The 16,102-nt window shown below is 40.0% G+C and overlaps 1 protein-coding gene across 6 annotated transcripts in view; it reads right to left on the bottom strand.

The window, feature by feature from the left end:
• Positions 1-16,102, bottom strand: part of mpp2b (MAGUK p55 scaffold protein 2b) — a 47,800-nt gene that overhangs the window by 12,618 nt on the left and 19,080 nt on the right. For 3 of the 6 annotated variants that reach the window (XM_023949588.2, XM_078937889.1, XM_011487923.4), the window contains one exon: positions 2,817-2,953. The exons of 1 other annotated variant lie outside the window; for it this stretch is intronic. In XM_023949588.2, coding sequence (XP_023805356.1) covers positions 2,817-2,953 — 137 coding nt within the window. The remainder of the gene's footprint in view (positions 1-2,816; positions 2,954-16,102) is intronic. 2 more of the 6 variants (XM_023949589.2, XM_011487924.4) reach the window with 1 other exon arrangement.

Here is a 16,102-nt window from a genome sequence, read left to right as displayed (position 1 = left end):
AAACCAGCAGGTCTACATGGCATGTTATCTCACTCATCCTTGTTTCATCCCCACACCAGAGTAAACCTTGTTTGGCGCTTATAGATTCATCCAGGGGTCAAGGGGAAACGAGCATCTTGGAAAGCCTTTTCATACCCTTCAGCCAAGCTGCATCAGCAGATTAATCTTTTATGAGAGAGCGCTCATCAATGCTCCACTAACGCCAGGCGCTCTCCCTGACATACAAAGACGATGGCCATGCTTTTCTATGCAGCAGGAAGAAAAATGTTCCTAAAACTAGAGACAGAAGAAAGGGGGATTTAAAGTCAAATGAAAATGCAAAAGAAGGTAATAATAGAGATTTTTTTAAAGCTAAATTATTATTGATGCTGCTCAGAATTTTATGCAACTTTGAAGCATCATGTGGCAACAAACCAACGCAGAGCAAGTAAGCCGAGCAGAAGAACTTCTTTTTTGCAGCACTTCAGCGCAAACATGTAGAGTTTCCCTCCCCTCTTCTTGCAGTGAAAAAAAAAAAAAGTCCCAATTCTGTTTGCAAGCCATGAGACTGTGCCTCCCTTTGAACAGCCAAGAAAAATATAGGACATAGAGGGAAGAAACTCTGACAGGGCTGTCTCGCTCGGCTTGCTTCTATTTCTCTTCAAAAAGCTACAGCACAGCCCTGAACAGCACACTACCCTTCAGGTAAATACCCTAGTTGAGACTGCTTTCCCATGGATTTCTTTCTTTTTTTTTTAGTCCATAGGAATAAAAAAAACACTAAGAGATCTCTGGGTTTGTTTAAAAATTCTGTTTTAAAACAAACTTTTTCAAAACCATATAGGTCAAAATCATATCAAAAGGACAACTAAGCCGCAGGAGAAATCTTTACGGGTTTTGAGTTTTGCATGTATATCATGACATAAAAAGACTGTGCCTTTTAATGAGTATTTTTACCATAAAATAACAGCGTAAAGCAGGTCTGCTGAAATTAAAATGAATCCGACACGAACATTTTTACAGCATGCACAGGTCTCCATCATGCAAATGTCTCAAATCTCAGTGAAAAGACGGGAATTTGTTCTGGATTATGTCTCTGTGGGAAGGCAGCTCAGGCTCACAGCAATTTTGATGCCAAGTTTTAATATATAAAAACATCTGTGGAAAAATACTCACGCTGCTGACATCCCCTAATGTTGTGACAGGCACAGAAATGAGAATTTAAAAACAAGATCAGCCACAGCATTAGACCCACCATCAGGGGCTTCTTTACTGCAGTTAAATTATCTGCAGAAGGACCTCATGGTTCTCACTTTGGCATCAATCATCGAAACATTCAGAACTTGGAGCTGCATTTCTGAAATTAGCATTTTTCTGGAAAGAAAGGGGCCTTAAAAGTCCCACTCCGATCATCTTTTGATCTGTTTCGAAGTCCAGTGGTCTTTTATTTACGATTATGCCATTTTTAGGCAAAATCAAATAACTCTTATTGGCATGGAGCAACCCGCCCCCCTTCCCATCCCCATTGCTGAGAGCTCAGAGCAAAGACTTTGTGGTCCGCCCAGTGTATTTTCTACGTCACAAATAAGCCTTTTTCAAAGCTCCCTTTTTGTTGTCTGCTCCTGATTCACAATGATTTATATAAAGATGCACTCAGAAATGTGTGTCCTCCATCAGAAAAACGCTACAAGAACATGTTAATAACAAAAACATACATGCCATCAGAGTGGGTCTTTAAATGCTTGTAAACGTGTGGCATAAATTAAAAGTTCAATCAGAACAACAACAAAAAATACAATTGGGAAGGAAATTACAGTTTGATCATTTTGTTTCTCCACAGTTGCTGCAGTGGAAATAATAATAATCTGAAGACAGGAGAGTAAATTTAAACATGCTGCCCACTGAAGCATTTTCTTCGACCAATAAATTGATTCCTGTCTCACACTTGAACACCATGACAGAGGACAGAAACCAAACAAATTTGACATCTTGTGATTACAGCTCAGCTAAATTGAGCGTGGAACTGATTATTAGGAGACAAGCCCACTCCACAGCCCCCACATGGAAACAGCAGCCTCCTCAGACAGGAGGGTGCACCACGACACAAAATCAGTTACAACCGGCCCAGTGGTTGCCTGTAGATTTCCAAGTATCTACTTAATATCTACTGCCTTAAGAAAAAGTTTGTGCAGAACATCATGGCGTCGTAAAAATTTGTAGTGAGCGTGGCAAATGTACGCAGACTGTGTGGTTCTCATTAACTGTATATGAGAATTGGTGAGTGTGACGTCAGACACAGAAAATGGCTCCAATCAAATTAAGTCAGTTCTGTTGCCGTTTATTCAAGATACAGATGTCACCATGTTGGAGCAAGACATCGTCAGTAAGCAGTGACAGGTCCAAGTCAGTCTGAGTCGTTGCTTCAATGGCAACAACTCTCAACAATCAGGAGTGAGCTTGTTGGAAAGCCCCACCCTAACAATTAAGAGCAGGCTCAGGAGAATCTGTCAATCAAAGTTTTGAATGTTGGCCGTGGGGGCCACCTACTTTTATTGAGTCCTCTGATTGGCCAGTTTATAACTTGAATAACATGCACAAAGCATATTTTACTGTGATGGCACACGGCTGCAGCTTAGCACACTTCAATTCTTCACCAATGCAAATCTGAATGATCAAATTAAAACTTAAATAGAAATCTAAAGCATATATTTACACTTTCAAATAGTATTTAACTGCAGTGCTTTTCTGCTAGGTTTTAATGGAGCAATGTTAGTAGAAGTGAAGACATTAAACAACAGGCTCTTTAATCCACTTAAATGTGTTTTTCCATCACTCACTGAACTGTGCAGACTTGGGTATGTAGCAGCTCTCACCACTGGGCTCTCCATGATTCCTTTCAGGAAGATCAGGTCTAGGTCATTGGCAGTTGTTGAGCTTGTGCTGTCACTCAGCGTGTCCAGGGCCTGATGCATTGCTAAAATAACACACACGCACACAAAAAACACAAAACAAAGACAGAAAAATGCTGTTTATTTATCTGGATGCTCCTTTTGAACCTGTGTTTTTGCTGCTGGGAACCACTAGAGCTTATCTCAAAAGACAACAGGGATTCATGCAGGACATTTTCAGAGAGAATGACAGAAGGTTGAAGGAAGAGTGAGAATGAGGAAGAGGAAGGCGACATGGGAGATGCCTCACATCCTTTCCCAAGCAATTTCACCTCTGTCAGTCTCCCTGCCCATAAGTCAGCCAGACGGGACGGTATCTCTCTGCAACAACTCCTTCACTGCTGCACTCAGACATGTTCACACACACACACACACACACACACGCAAACCAAGGCAACAGCTGCTGAAGTCGATTACAGACCATTTGGATGTTTTTCTCAGCATTTTTTACCTGGAAAACATGGTATCCAAACTCCCAAAATGGTAAATGGCGTAACTTTTATAGAGCGCTTTACTACCTTCCTTGAAGGCTCAAAGCACTTTACAGTCACAGCCCCATTTAACCCCATGGCCGCACAACAAAAATCATGAGGTAATCAAAAAAATGCAACTACTGAATAAAAAAATCAAGACATTCTGATGGGTTCCAAAGTGTTTAGACAGGAAATATCCATTTTGACATTAGATGCCAGCAGAAAGGGATCTTCTGCTACACTCACACTGGGGTGGGCAACAAGCGTTCATGCAACCACTTCAAAAGAAAAGTCTATGAAAACACCTGTAAATGTGCGTTGTAGGCTTCCACGTTCAAAGCCCTTGCATTCACGCATCACTACACAAGTTTTTAGGTTTGTTTTTGGGTTCAATATACAAAATGCACGCCCATTGAAACAAAGTCGAACTTTGACTAATCAGGGACTCAGATATGGGTAGCATCCTTTTTGGTTCACAGAAATGCTAAAACGTTTGAATAGGAGAAATTAATTACTGCAGTTTGTGCTTGGCCGGCACCAATTCAGACGAGTGGGCTGCTTTACAGGTCCTGCATCATTCTCTTTAATCACTGCAACTGTATCTGCTTGTTGTTGCAGCATCAACACTTTTCCCAACACAGGCTCCTCTAGCTGTGTGGGGAAGACTTTGTTGTCCACCAAGCCGGCACCAATTCTTTCAGATATCGGAATAGAGCTGCGAAAGAAAAAGCCTGGAGCAAGATTCACCAGATTTGCACAGCTACGACATTTCGCACCAACTGCAGGTAAATGCGCTAGTCCCGACAGTCCAGTGCGAACACGTATGCTAAAAGCGCGTAGCGCGTTCTTAAACGTGTACGTAGCTCAAGAGTTTTCCTTTTTATTCACAAGAAGCAACCCCAAGGAACAAGGAAAAATTTCCTTCTCAGAAGCATTAGGATGTTTGTTTGAGCTAAAAATACAACCCTCTTAATGTCTGAGACAGAAGAGGTCCTCGGGTCTACTGCAGATGCTGCATGACTAACTTCACAGAGCTCATCTACTCAAAAGAGCTCACAGAGCACAGAAAAGTGACAGCGTCACCTAAAAGGCTCCTAATTAATCCTGCAGTAAAACCCTGATTGCTTTTTTGTGAATGACGTCCAGCCACATCTTAACACTGAAGACAAAAGCATAGGGAAGAAATAAAGGCATAAAGAGCAATGACATCTGGGCCAATTTAGACTCTATAGGAGCCATGTTGAATCTTTTCATTGCTTTTCAGTGCTCAGGGCTTAAATATTAAACTCATTGTTTCAGTCGAATTTAAAAAAAAACTAAACATCTGTCATCAATCTTTTTAACTTCCTATAAAAACACTTGCTTCAGGGAAAAAGGCCTTTCCACTCTGACACAAATGCTTTCCACTGATCCACTATACTGTCAGAGTCGTGGTTTCCTGGTCTACAGAAGCCTGGCTCCACATCAACAGAACCTAATAAACCCACAGACAACGACCTGATGTCAGACTCCACAGGAAGCCTCCTGACGTCCCGTTTTCATTTCCCAACAGGTTAAAACTGCTTGACCAGAAAAGTAGGGGCCTTCAACACATGGACATTTTGCACTTTGAGGAGTTGTTCTCTCTCGTCTTTCCCTGCGAGGACTTTCTCTCCCGCTGTTCTTCTGGCTTTTGTTTCCTCACACTGTCAAACGCCATTTTCAACTGATGCTGCCGCTCTGGTCCAGCCTTTCTTGCACACTCTTTTTAAGTGTCAATCTTCCTCTTGACTTTAAAGCTGGCTTCAGATCCATCCTTCTCCTTTTAGCCCGACTTTCGCTCAACTTGTCTTTTTTACTTCCTCTTTCTGAGCAACAATGAACTCTTCAGATGTCTTTGCCACTTCGTGACTCTTTGTGAAGCTTGTGAAAATCCACTCGTGTCCCTGCCTTTAATAAAAGACATTTACAACAAAACTATTTCAGCCGCTGATTTTGCAAATCAAAAACATATTTCTGCAGCTGATCTCTCCACACCAACATTCAAGTAAAAGCTTTTAATGTTGAGGCCCAATGTGAAGTTGGATCATTTTGGAGATGACGTTTGCTCAGCTGAGGCTGCACAGTGGAGCGGTGACTCAGACCATCGTCTCCTACTGAGCAGGTTTTAATGGTTTTCATCTCAGCGGGGGCTTTTCACCATGGAGACATATTCTCTGTCCATGTGTGGGTTTTCCCTGAGCGCTGTGCCTCCTTAAACACATTTCATATTAACCAGCAGCTCTAAGTGACAGAAGTAAGTGAGATTAGCTTTATAAATGGGTATAAATACATTTAAAATGCACAAGTTGCACAACTTTTCATTCTTGGACCTTCAAGTGAGAGAAATGTTTGTAAAGAGCCTAGATAATTTATTATTTTAAACAAAACAAAAAGTTTGTGTTTAAAGTCCCACTCCAATCCTCTTTTGATCTATTTTTAAAGCGTCCCCAGTAGTGTTTTAATTTTGATTATGCCATTTTTAGCCAAAATCACGGATCTAGTCGTTTACAAGTGGATAGATCAGAATGGAGCGGTGCAGGGAACTTGTGGCCCAGCCAGTGTATTTTCAACGCACAGCTACAATCTTTTTCAAACTATGTTTTAATCTGCTCCTGATTCACAACATTTTGAATAAATAACTACTCAGAAATGTGATTTTCTTTATAAAAACGCCACAATAACATGTTATAAGCACCAAAAACACAGTTTTCATCAGAGTGGGTCTTTAAACAAAGACTCCAACATGGATGATCAGGAAGTAAGACTTCAGACTTCAGTGATGTTAAAACTCACTTATTACAGGAGGTGCTCATTAAAACAAAAACATTTACCGGTAGTTCTGTTGGAAAATATTGCAAGAACTAAAATATATTAATAGACACACCTTTACTTAAGTTACCAAACATTTTCTCAAGTATTTCTAACCAATTCAATGATTAAAAAAAGAATTATCACATGTTCGTATCGATACTAAAATGCAGCCAAAAAATTCTGTTATTATTCAGTTCAGAGCAGAGAACGTAAATGAAGGAGTCAAAAAGGGGTGAGTAAAATAAAAAATAAACTATCACACCGAGGCTATGAATAAATAAAAATGCAGCAGGATGCAAGAACCTTGACAGTTAAGCAGAACAGAAAAAATTGAGGCATTGAGGACAGAAAGAAAAAGAAAAGCAAGGCAGGGAATTTTAATGCAAGAGTTTATCAGACAGCATAAAAAGTGGGTAAAGGAATTCTGAAGAGTTCATGGTCAAAACCAGGACCAGGAGATTACAACCAACATGGAGAGCCAAGGTAAACTGAACAGAAGAACATAGCAAAGATAATTACAAAACATGAGGACAAAACCAGTGCAAACAGAATCAAATCAGGAAAACAGAGGCAGATGACCCAGAAAACTATGAACTACTCAATAACTAACCGTCATATGTACTTCTGCAGCGTAAAACTCACTTAGCAAACGTAAGTCCAAAACATAAAAACCTATGGCTACTTTAAAGCTTTTCAAAATAAATAACAGCAAAAGTTAAGAGGTGGGAACTGATGTTTGAACTAAACAGAAATCAATTTGATCTTGTGCACAACCAAATTAAATTTCACATTTGAAGAATATTTTTCACAGGCAGCAAACTGAGCAGATCTTTCCAGTTACTCTCCAAGAAGATAAAAGCAGCTAAAACACTAGAGGCAGGGGTCTGGAAGAAGCCCACCGCCATGAATCACAGTGTGTCTGCCTCGTCTCCCATTGTGATAGCCAAATTAATTAATAATGACACCTCAACCATCCGCAGTCTTGTTTTTTTCTTCTGTTTTCCTTTCGCAGCAGCTCTGCTGCTCGAGCTGGAGAGCTGCCAGATTCACGGCTGGCAGAGAGAAGCAGACGAGCGGGCTGCTTTACAGGTCCTGCATAATTCTCTTTAATCACTGCAACTGTATGTGCTTGTTGTTGCTGCATCAACACTTTTCCCAACGAAGGCTCCTCTAGCTGTGTGGGGAAGACTTTGTTCTCCACCAAGCCAAGACTCTAGGAAGATGTGACTGAATGTTGTAATTTGGTTTATCTGTTTGCTTGTTTGTTTGTTTGTACGCTGTCTGCAAGATTTTTGCCACAGAGTTTAAGAGAATGACTCTTTGTAGTTTCAATTAGAGAAAAAAAAAGTTACTATTTACAGAGATTAAAACAAGGGTTTTAATCTCTGTAAGGGGGTTAAGTTTGTGTTTCTTTCTACAAGCATCCATTTCTGGTGAATTAAGCCTAATGTAACATCCACACCAGGCATGTGATTGTGCATTCAAGAACGTGCTGAACGCTTTTAGCAGATGGCGTCACACTGGACTGTCACTACCTGATACTAAAGCATGTACCTATAGTAGGAAGAGGCTTGATGTGAAATGCCAAAGTGGTGGAAAAATCTTGTGACTCTTGCTCCGGGCTTTTCCATTTTACAGCTCTATTCCGATATATGAAAGACTTGGTGTCATATAATTCCAGCTGGGTAGAAAAAGGCAAATATTAACTACACATTGTAAACGTGATCACGTTTACAACTGTTCTAATTTGGTCACAGTTCTGCATTGTCGTGATTGAGCATCAAAAAGTTCAACCTGTTGAACTTCCAGCAGGCAATCAATGAACGCCAAATTTGTACATAAAGCCTGGAACCAGACTTTAAAACTTGCGCAGCAACGGGTGAACATAGGCATTCTGGATGCAGAAGCCTGAAATTGGGGTTGACATGCGTTTACAGATACTTTTCTTAGAAACACGAGTCGATCCAGCTGGTGTGAATGCAGCTAATGCGTTTATGTAAACACAGGTTTATATATCCTTTTAATTGGAAGTGGTCGCCTGAACGTGCGTTGCCGAGGGAGCGGTGTGAACGTAGCATCACGGTACCCTAACGCCACACCCTAGATGTTAGTAAGATGCGAGTACCAGCCCCTTACTGATCGCACACAAATGGAGGTGACATGCAAGTGCCCATTCTTATTTTCTAATTCCTAATTTCTTAATTAGGCTGCATACAAGGAGAATACACTTATCAGCACTAAAGAGCTCTCTGCTTAATGCAAAGGATTGGGGAGGTATGAATAAACGGAAAATACTTACTTGAGGGTAGGTGTTGTTTAAGCGTCAACTACCAACCATCATCCCCAGCATGTCCCTTCAAATAATGTGAATGCATATTTTTGCTCCACCGGTTGTTGCCCGCAGACAGCCTGTATCCACCGGTGCGGGCAGTTGTAAGGCCTTAAGTACTTCTATTTTTATTTTCACTAAGAAGCATGGATGCACAAAGAACAGTATTTGTTCCTCAGGTCAAAGGCTCAAGTGGAATATTAACATGTCAAACTAAGACCCTGTTCTCATTTTTGCCACTCTTTTTCCAGTCATGCCAAACAGCTAAAGGTGCCATGCAGCCCTGCAGAGCCCTGGCTGCATGGCAGGATCCAAACAGACATTTGTTAATCTCCAGGACTACATTTTCTGTTCTTGCTTCATATCTGCCCCAAGGTCACATTTTCTCAACAAGAAACCCAGGTCTTTTCCTTTTATTTTTTAGCCAAAGTAATTTTTTGCTTCGCTGGTTTTAAACAGCCTTGGTCTCACAGTGTCACTTAATGCCATTTGGAGACTTTTTGTTCTCCAAAAGGAGCTTTGGAGTACAAAGAAGAGCCTAGGTGTGCAGACAGACTTGCGTCAAAGGCTTTCCTTCAACTCTTCTTTGGACTCTTCCTCAGGGAATTACAAAGCAGGCTCAGGATGGATGGAAAGGTGGGAAAAAAACTGGTACAAATTGATTTAGAAAACCGAATCAGGCCCCTTGCATATTACAGGACTGGCAGTGAGTCACTCCGTATCAGTATATTTTTCATGAAGGCTCCATTTTCCCCAAAGAAAGCAAATTTAAGGTTCTTTTGTGTATTAAACTCTCCCCCAGGGAGGGTTACAATTACACTCAATGTCAGATGCAGCCAAACAATCCAGGCTGTTATTGTTTGTGGTTAGAGCGCAGCGGGTTACATGAACCTCTTAGCCAGCACTTAGCCCAGGTTTCTCTGTTGCTATGGAGCTGCGGACAGACAAACAGAGAAGATGCAAGGAGCAGCTGAGGGATAGGAACGTGAGAGAAGTGGTCATGTTGTTTTCCCAATCCTCGGGGGGGGGGAGTTGAACATGGAAGGGTGCAGCTGACTCTCAGAACAGTCTGCTGCGATGAAAATATTTGAGATAAAACGCAGCACTGTTTGGGTTCCATCACAAGAGGATGGAGTCTAAATAAAGAGTGTTCTGGGTAAAATGTGAGTTCTGAAGTTTGTTATTCCACTCAAAAAGTGGGATGTCATCCCCAGAATCCCCATCTGTTTTTAAACTTGTTTTTCTCACAACCCCAACTTTTTTCTAAATCAATAATTGGCAGTGGTTTATCACCGAGCTTGGTGTCCAGAATTAAGATGATCTCATTTAAATGCAAACAGGTGACGGGACACAATCAGGAATGCATAGGATGGTCGCCGGTAGGAGGTCTGCTGACGCATAACTCAGATAAACAATGACCTTTTAGGCAAATTCACAAACTAATAGTCTATTTTAATCAAAGTAATGATTGTGCTTAAAACAAATAAAGGTAAACAATTTTAATCAAGTTAATATGTCAAACTTGAAACAGCTCCATCTGACATAAAGATGACATTGTTAGCTTTATCCCAGAACACGTGTCTAATCTATAACTAAATATTTCCTCTTCCCTCCTAATCTCAAGGTTAGGTTTGTTACATAAAAACAGAAGAACAAGATGTCCTCACTAACAATGATTTTTTCCAGATTTGTTGTGTTGTTGTCCGTCTGTCTCTGTTGGTCTTGAGGGATTTAAAACGCGGCTGTGGGGATTCAATTACAGCAAACAAACGAGGCGTCTCTTCACCGGCGCTTCACTCTGCATTTTAACCTGGTTTTCAGGAAACAGCTCAAGGAACTCAACTGAACAAAAATTAATGCCTTTTGTTAAATCAATGCCTTTTTATATATATAAGAGCTATTTCATGTTGTGATCTAAAATGAATTCTTTGCGAGTTGAAAGCAGTTTTCTAAAAAACAGAAACATGTAAACAGTGTGCGATGGCCCTTTCCGTCTGCCACTGTACTCGTCACTGCTTTGCCAAAACCTTAGGGCCCCTTTACCCCCTACACGTGCTTTTGCTGTATTTTTCCGAGTAATACTGCACTCTGCTGTGACATACTGCTCTGTTTTTGCCTTAAAGCTTTCTCTCATGCCCTACTGACCTTTTCAGGGAAAATAGCGGCTACAGTCAATAGGCTATAGCAAGAACAATTCTAATTTTTGCTTGTTGGGGGCTGATAAACATGTGTATCCATTTTCATTAAGAGATAATTGATACAAAGACTGTGCACGATGTGTAGTCCCCAAGACGGCCAGTTCCTACCTAGAAATGCACTGTCATTGCTATCTGACTCATTCTGAAAAAAGGTGATTCCATTGCAGTTTTGGGAAATATGTCAAATTCAATAAGCCTGAAAAACCACCTCCTCGAAGCGCAAAACCTTGACTGAAGCTGACTGGCTCTTCGTGGGAGAGAGATGATGAGTTTAGATGAAAATGTATATACAATCTATGTGGCTATAACTTTAGTTTGCTCCTGTACATTTGTCTGTGTGCAAAAACATTTGTGCACGTGTTTGCTGTTTGGGGGATCTGAAAGAATATTTCTGAAGACAGAAACATTTCAAATGATTTTTTTTGCCAAAGAATTTTTGTTTTTTCTAAACAATATTAGTGCAAAAGTACAAAATAATTCTGCACTTACAAATTAGGTTTGAAAAATCCTATAATTTTGTTTGCAGAAGCAAAACGTATTTACTTCACAACAGCAAAATAATTTTGAAATGAAATAAAACTTTGTATAAATAGATGTAGGTCAAAGTTCTTTTAAATAATGACTATTTTGTTGGATAATGCTTGAGTCTGTGGTTTTAACTCAAAATATATTCTTGGTACCAGCTTACTTTTAATCATCTTTTAGAGACACGTGTTTGTTGCTGCCACGGTGCCACCATTTTGGGGGCGGAGTCGTTCACCGAAAAAGCAATTATCTTCTTCCAGACAGGAAGTGTTTTGGTGGGTTTCAATCCATGTTCAGTGGTCAAATGTGGGTTTAAAGTTGGGCTGCACGATGTGAGGAAAACTCGCAATCTTAATGATACTTCAACAAACAGCAAACAACCAAAACCATCATTTCCATTTCACTGCAAAGTTTAAATAAGAGTCAAGATACCTTAAATTATACTCTTAATGAGGCGAACATCTAACATGAAAAAGCTCAAAAAAATAAAAAAATAAAAAATAAAAGAGCTTCATCCGATTGGTCAACAGCATGAAGACGTCCATCTTATTGGTCAAATGCATAAAGGGATTCATTCGTTAAATACGTCGAGCTCCCATAAGATTGTCTTAGCCCATTTAAGGTAACAATGTATTAACAGTAAATTTTACTGTCTTTTGCGATGTGCGTATTGCACAGCTTGATGATGATTTATTGTGCAGGCCTAGTTTAAATGGTGACAAAAGAAGTTAAATTAAAAAAATGTTTGAGAAAATAAAACACATTTCTTCTACTTTTAGCAGCCCTGGGACATAGAAAAAACACCGTTAAAACCTATTCAACTGAGTCAGATTTCTGCTTATACTCAATATTTCAAGAGACAAATAGGAGTTTTACTGCCTTTTAATCCTGTCATATTAAAACTTTTTTTTTTCGAACCTTAATAAAATAATTCCAAAATTTAAGTCAACTGAATAGGGCAATTTTTAGGAGTTATAAGTAAAAGAAAGAAAGAAAAGTAAGGATAAAACAGGCAAACTAACTTTGGCTAAATGCAAAAACTAAAGCAGAAATTAAACCTGAAAATTAAAGTTAAGTTAAGTTAAATGACAATATTTAAATTTATTGTTTCACATTCTCCAACTTGTATATGCAACCTCAACATTACTGTATGGTGATTTCCCAAATCTCAGGTATAAAATAAATAATTTCAACAACAAAGCAATTTTATGAGCTTATAAATATACAAACATCAACAAATCCCAGTGAAAACTGTTTACAATGAGCAACATGCCTCGATTTATTTAGACAAGACAAAACCCTGAGGCTGACAATGACAGGTATGCTGTCAGGTATAATAGAGTTTTCACATTCCACTCCCTGCACAACGTAAAAAGGATTTTTCTGAATTGTTCTTCCTGTTTTGTATTTCCTGTTAGACACCGACAGATAACATTATAGCCAACATTAAAATGACATACAGGAGTGCATGCGGTTTGACCCTGAAATTTGATATTGCAGAAGCAGCGTTGCTGTTTTAAACACTTCAGTGCCGCACATAGATGTTATCGTGACACCAGCTCTCCACTAAAACATAATTACTATCAATCCCTCAGGTAAGGAAAAGATGAAGCAAGACGGTGAAGAAGTGAGGAGGACTGTGGCGTGAACTAATGAATCATTCATGTCTGAAGCAGACGATTCATTTGTCCTTCGGGTAGCAGATTCGTTGCCTTTCTTGCAAAACTCAGACGGCCAAAGAGCAAGCAGAATACATTGCATTTTTTTAAAAAGCTCTCCATGTTTAATCAATGCAGTATTAAAATATTGATTTTATTTAGCTTGAATATAACAGCTTCTACAATATCCTGAAGGCTTTAGGAAATATTAGTGAGTAACTGCAGCGTTCCAGCTCTTTTTTCTGTTTACAGCTTATTTTGTGAAGGGTTGGGCTTACAGAAAAAAACACCTATTTGATATCACATCGATCCTCCGATGACCCTGAGAGCATCTCCATCAATCAATATCGATTTATCAAATATCTATATTAACTTCAATGAAGTCATGTACTTTTATGGGAAAAACTGCTTTAAGATAGTTTTTAATACAAGAATTTTTGATTCTACAAATGAATATTCAACCTCGGGGTGCCTTTAGAAAAATACAAATAAATGGTTTTAAAGTTTTTAGGTGTTTTGGCCTTAGAGGCAGAGTAGAAAATTCATCATTCACAGACAGTTTCAGGGGAAAAAAGAAAACTAGAACTATTGACAGCCCATATACCATTGAGCCACCTTGTTTGACTCAATCGCTAATAATATTGAGTTTTAGGGTGTTTTCATAGTAAGCATAGATTTTTATACCCGCTGCAGTTATCTCTATTGCTTTATACAATCCTATGATCCTGCAAAACACATAAAAGCAGAAAAGGTGATGATTATTATTAGTTATTTAAGCTGTTTCTGGGTAATAAACAAGTCATTTTTGCAAAGTGGAAGCTTAAACTGTTGACTCAACAACCTGAACCTCAATAACCAGAAGATAATGTTGGTAAAGGAAGGTTTTCGAGTATCTGGTCGTGTCTTTTCAACTTATCACATTATGCTTTAGGCACATGCACTTATACAGGGGTTGACCAGTACAGGTGCTGGGGGCTTTTGGGTCGCCCTGGCCCGTGGAGCGTCAGAGAGAGGACTGGCTGCATCTGAAGGGGAGCGCAGGTGTGTCTGGCAGTTCCCTTGAGATTCACACCTTAAGGGACGTCATAAAAATGGGGCATATCATTGTTGTGCGTGTGGACAGTAGTATGTGAAGTATATGTGAGGATAATGTAAGTTACACGCACTTCTTGTGTACGGGTACGGGGTCCTTGTCGTTTGTTAGATGCGAGGACTGGATCCTGCTGACCGCGCGTAAATACTACACGCAAGAGGTGTGCACGTGATACATAGGTGCCCGTAGCATGCCCACACAAACTACACAGTCTTATTTCCTCATTTCTAACAGTCAGGCTTCATGCAAGGAGCGCACAGCATCAATGGCTTCCTTGCACAGTGTGCAGGTTTCAGGAGAGTTAAAGGAAGGTAAAAATCTGTGCGACACGCCTGCGTCTCACCTACTTCCCCCTGTTGTATAAGTGTTCACTACAACCTGTCACCTGCAGCATGCCCATAGGAAAAAAATGTGCAAGAACACTTCCTCTCTATGGTTCACCGAGCGGTCTACGACTTTGATATTTTCTGCGGCCCACCTGCCTGTTCCTTACAGGTTTGCCTATTTTTCACCCGGACAGTTGTGACTAAGGCATTACCTATTACAAACAGAAGGATTTGCAAACATTTCGACTCAACTTACACTTTTTGTCTCGTTTTGTTGAAACGCGGTGATCATTTTTGACAACCCGCCCCTGCCAACAAATTTGCCGCCAGCGATGCATCACCTGTGTGTACACGGCTTCCTTAACCACAAATGTGGCGTGAATGTTCCTCTGTGGATGTGCAGCGACTCTGCTGAGAAAAGGTAAGAGCAGAGTTTTTTTCAAGGTTGTGAGTGAAACTCTCGGGCGAGCTGCTCCTGTTCTGAACACTGTTGCATATGAATGACCCCCCACCACCACCCGCCCCCAACTCACCGAGCAGGAACAGAAGGAGATAGAGCTCCACCACTTTCCATTTCTATCCAACACAAGCGCTCACATGGAGCCACCCTAACCTGGAGGACAGGGTGCTTTGGCAGAAAATATGATTCATTATGGCTGCTGCTGCCGTCCTGTCAAGCTGCATTACTGAACAGGGGATATGTTGCGACACAGCATGATACATTATTGTGGGGAGGAAAGTGGGCCTTTTTTCAATCTTAAAGTTTCACATCGTAATAAATCTTTTGTCACACTATTTTTTAAACTGAAAAATACAATGTCTGATGAACAACAATGTGACAAATGGCACTATAGTGTGATTAATTTGACATAAGCTGCACCAAAGACAAAAAGACCAGAGCAAAAACTGATGACACGCTTAAGAAGAAGATTTGTAAAACCAGGAGTAGATTGGGAAAAAAAAGATTTTATTTCAAGCTTGTCTTGAAAGAAACTTATAGATATTGTAAGAATTGGGGCAAAAACACAAAAAGCCTGTACTAAAACACTTGAGTGCAGTGAATAAAATTCTTTTTCAACAACCCAGAGGAACCTACACAAAATCTGAAAAAATGTTGTACTTTTACAGTAAGTTTAGGTAACGGATTTTATTCTCCTCCTCTTTTCTCCGATTTGCATGAATCAAAATTCTGCATAAATCAAAGTTGGGATTCCAGCTGTAACATAGGGTGTTTTCAGAACGGAAAAACCGTTTGGTCGGGACCCAGTCCGCTTAATTTGGTCGGGATCGAATCCTGAACCTTGTTTTTGGTCTGTCAGACCGCCGTCAAGGGGACTTTCTTGATTCAAACCAAAGTTTACTCGTTTTCTTGGTCCGGGAGAGAGATGCTGCAGGGCGATTACTGACAAGACAACAGCTAAGAAGGTACACTGTGAAGTGTTTTTGACGTATAAATCGTCGGGAAAACAGTGAGAAGCAATGTTTGTTACGTTAAAAAATGTTTTAAGGAGCCTCCATTCATCCGATCACATCTCTATGAGTTGCTGTGTCTCATGGTTGTGGTGTTATGGCATTGTTTTTGAAGAATTCTGTTAAGGAACTACAAGGTAGCAAATGTATCCAGTCTGAATAGAGTCATAACATTCTAAAGATATAAAACCACTCAATTACTCAAAAGTCGAAGGGTCAGAACTAACAGCAGCATTAAAAAAATGATTGTTTGAATTTGTTGCAGCTCCAT

Source organism: Oryzias latipes, chromosome 19, assembly GCF_053564925.1.
Source record: "Oryzias latipes strain Hd-rR chromosome 19, Olatipes_Hd-rR_3.1".
In the NCBI taxonomy this organism is placed as follows: Eukaryota; Metazoa; Chordata; class Actinopteri; order Beloniformes; family Adrianichthyidae; genus Oryzias; species Oryzias latipes.
This window is presented reverse-complemented; position numbering and strand designations above follow the sequence as displayed.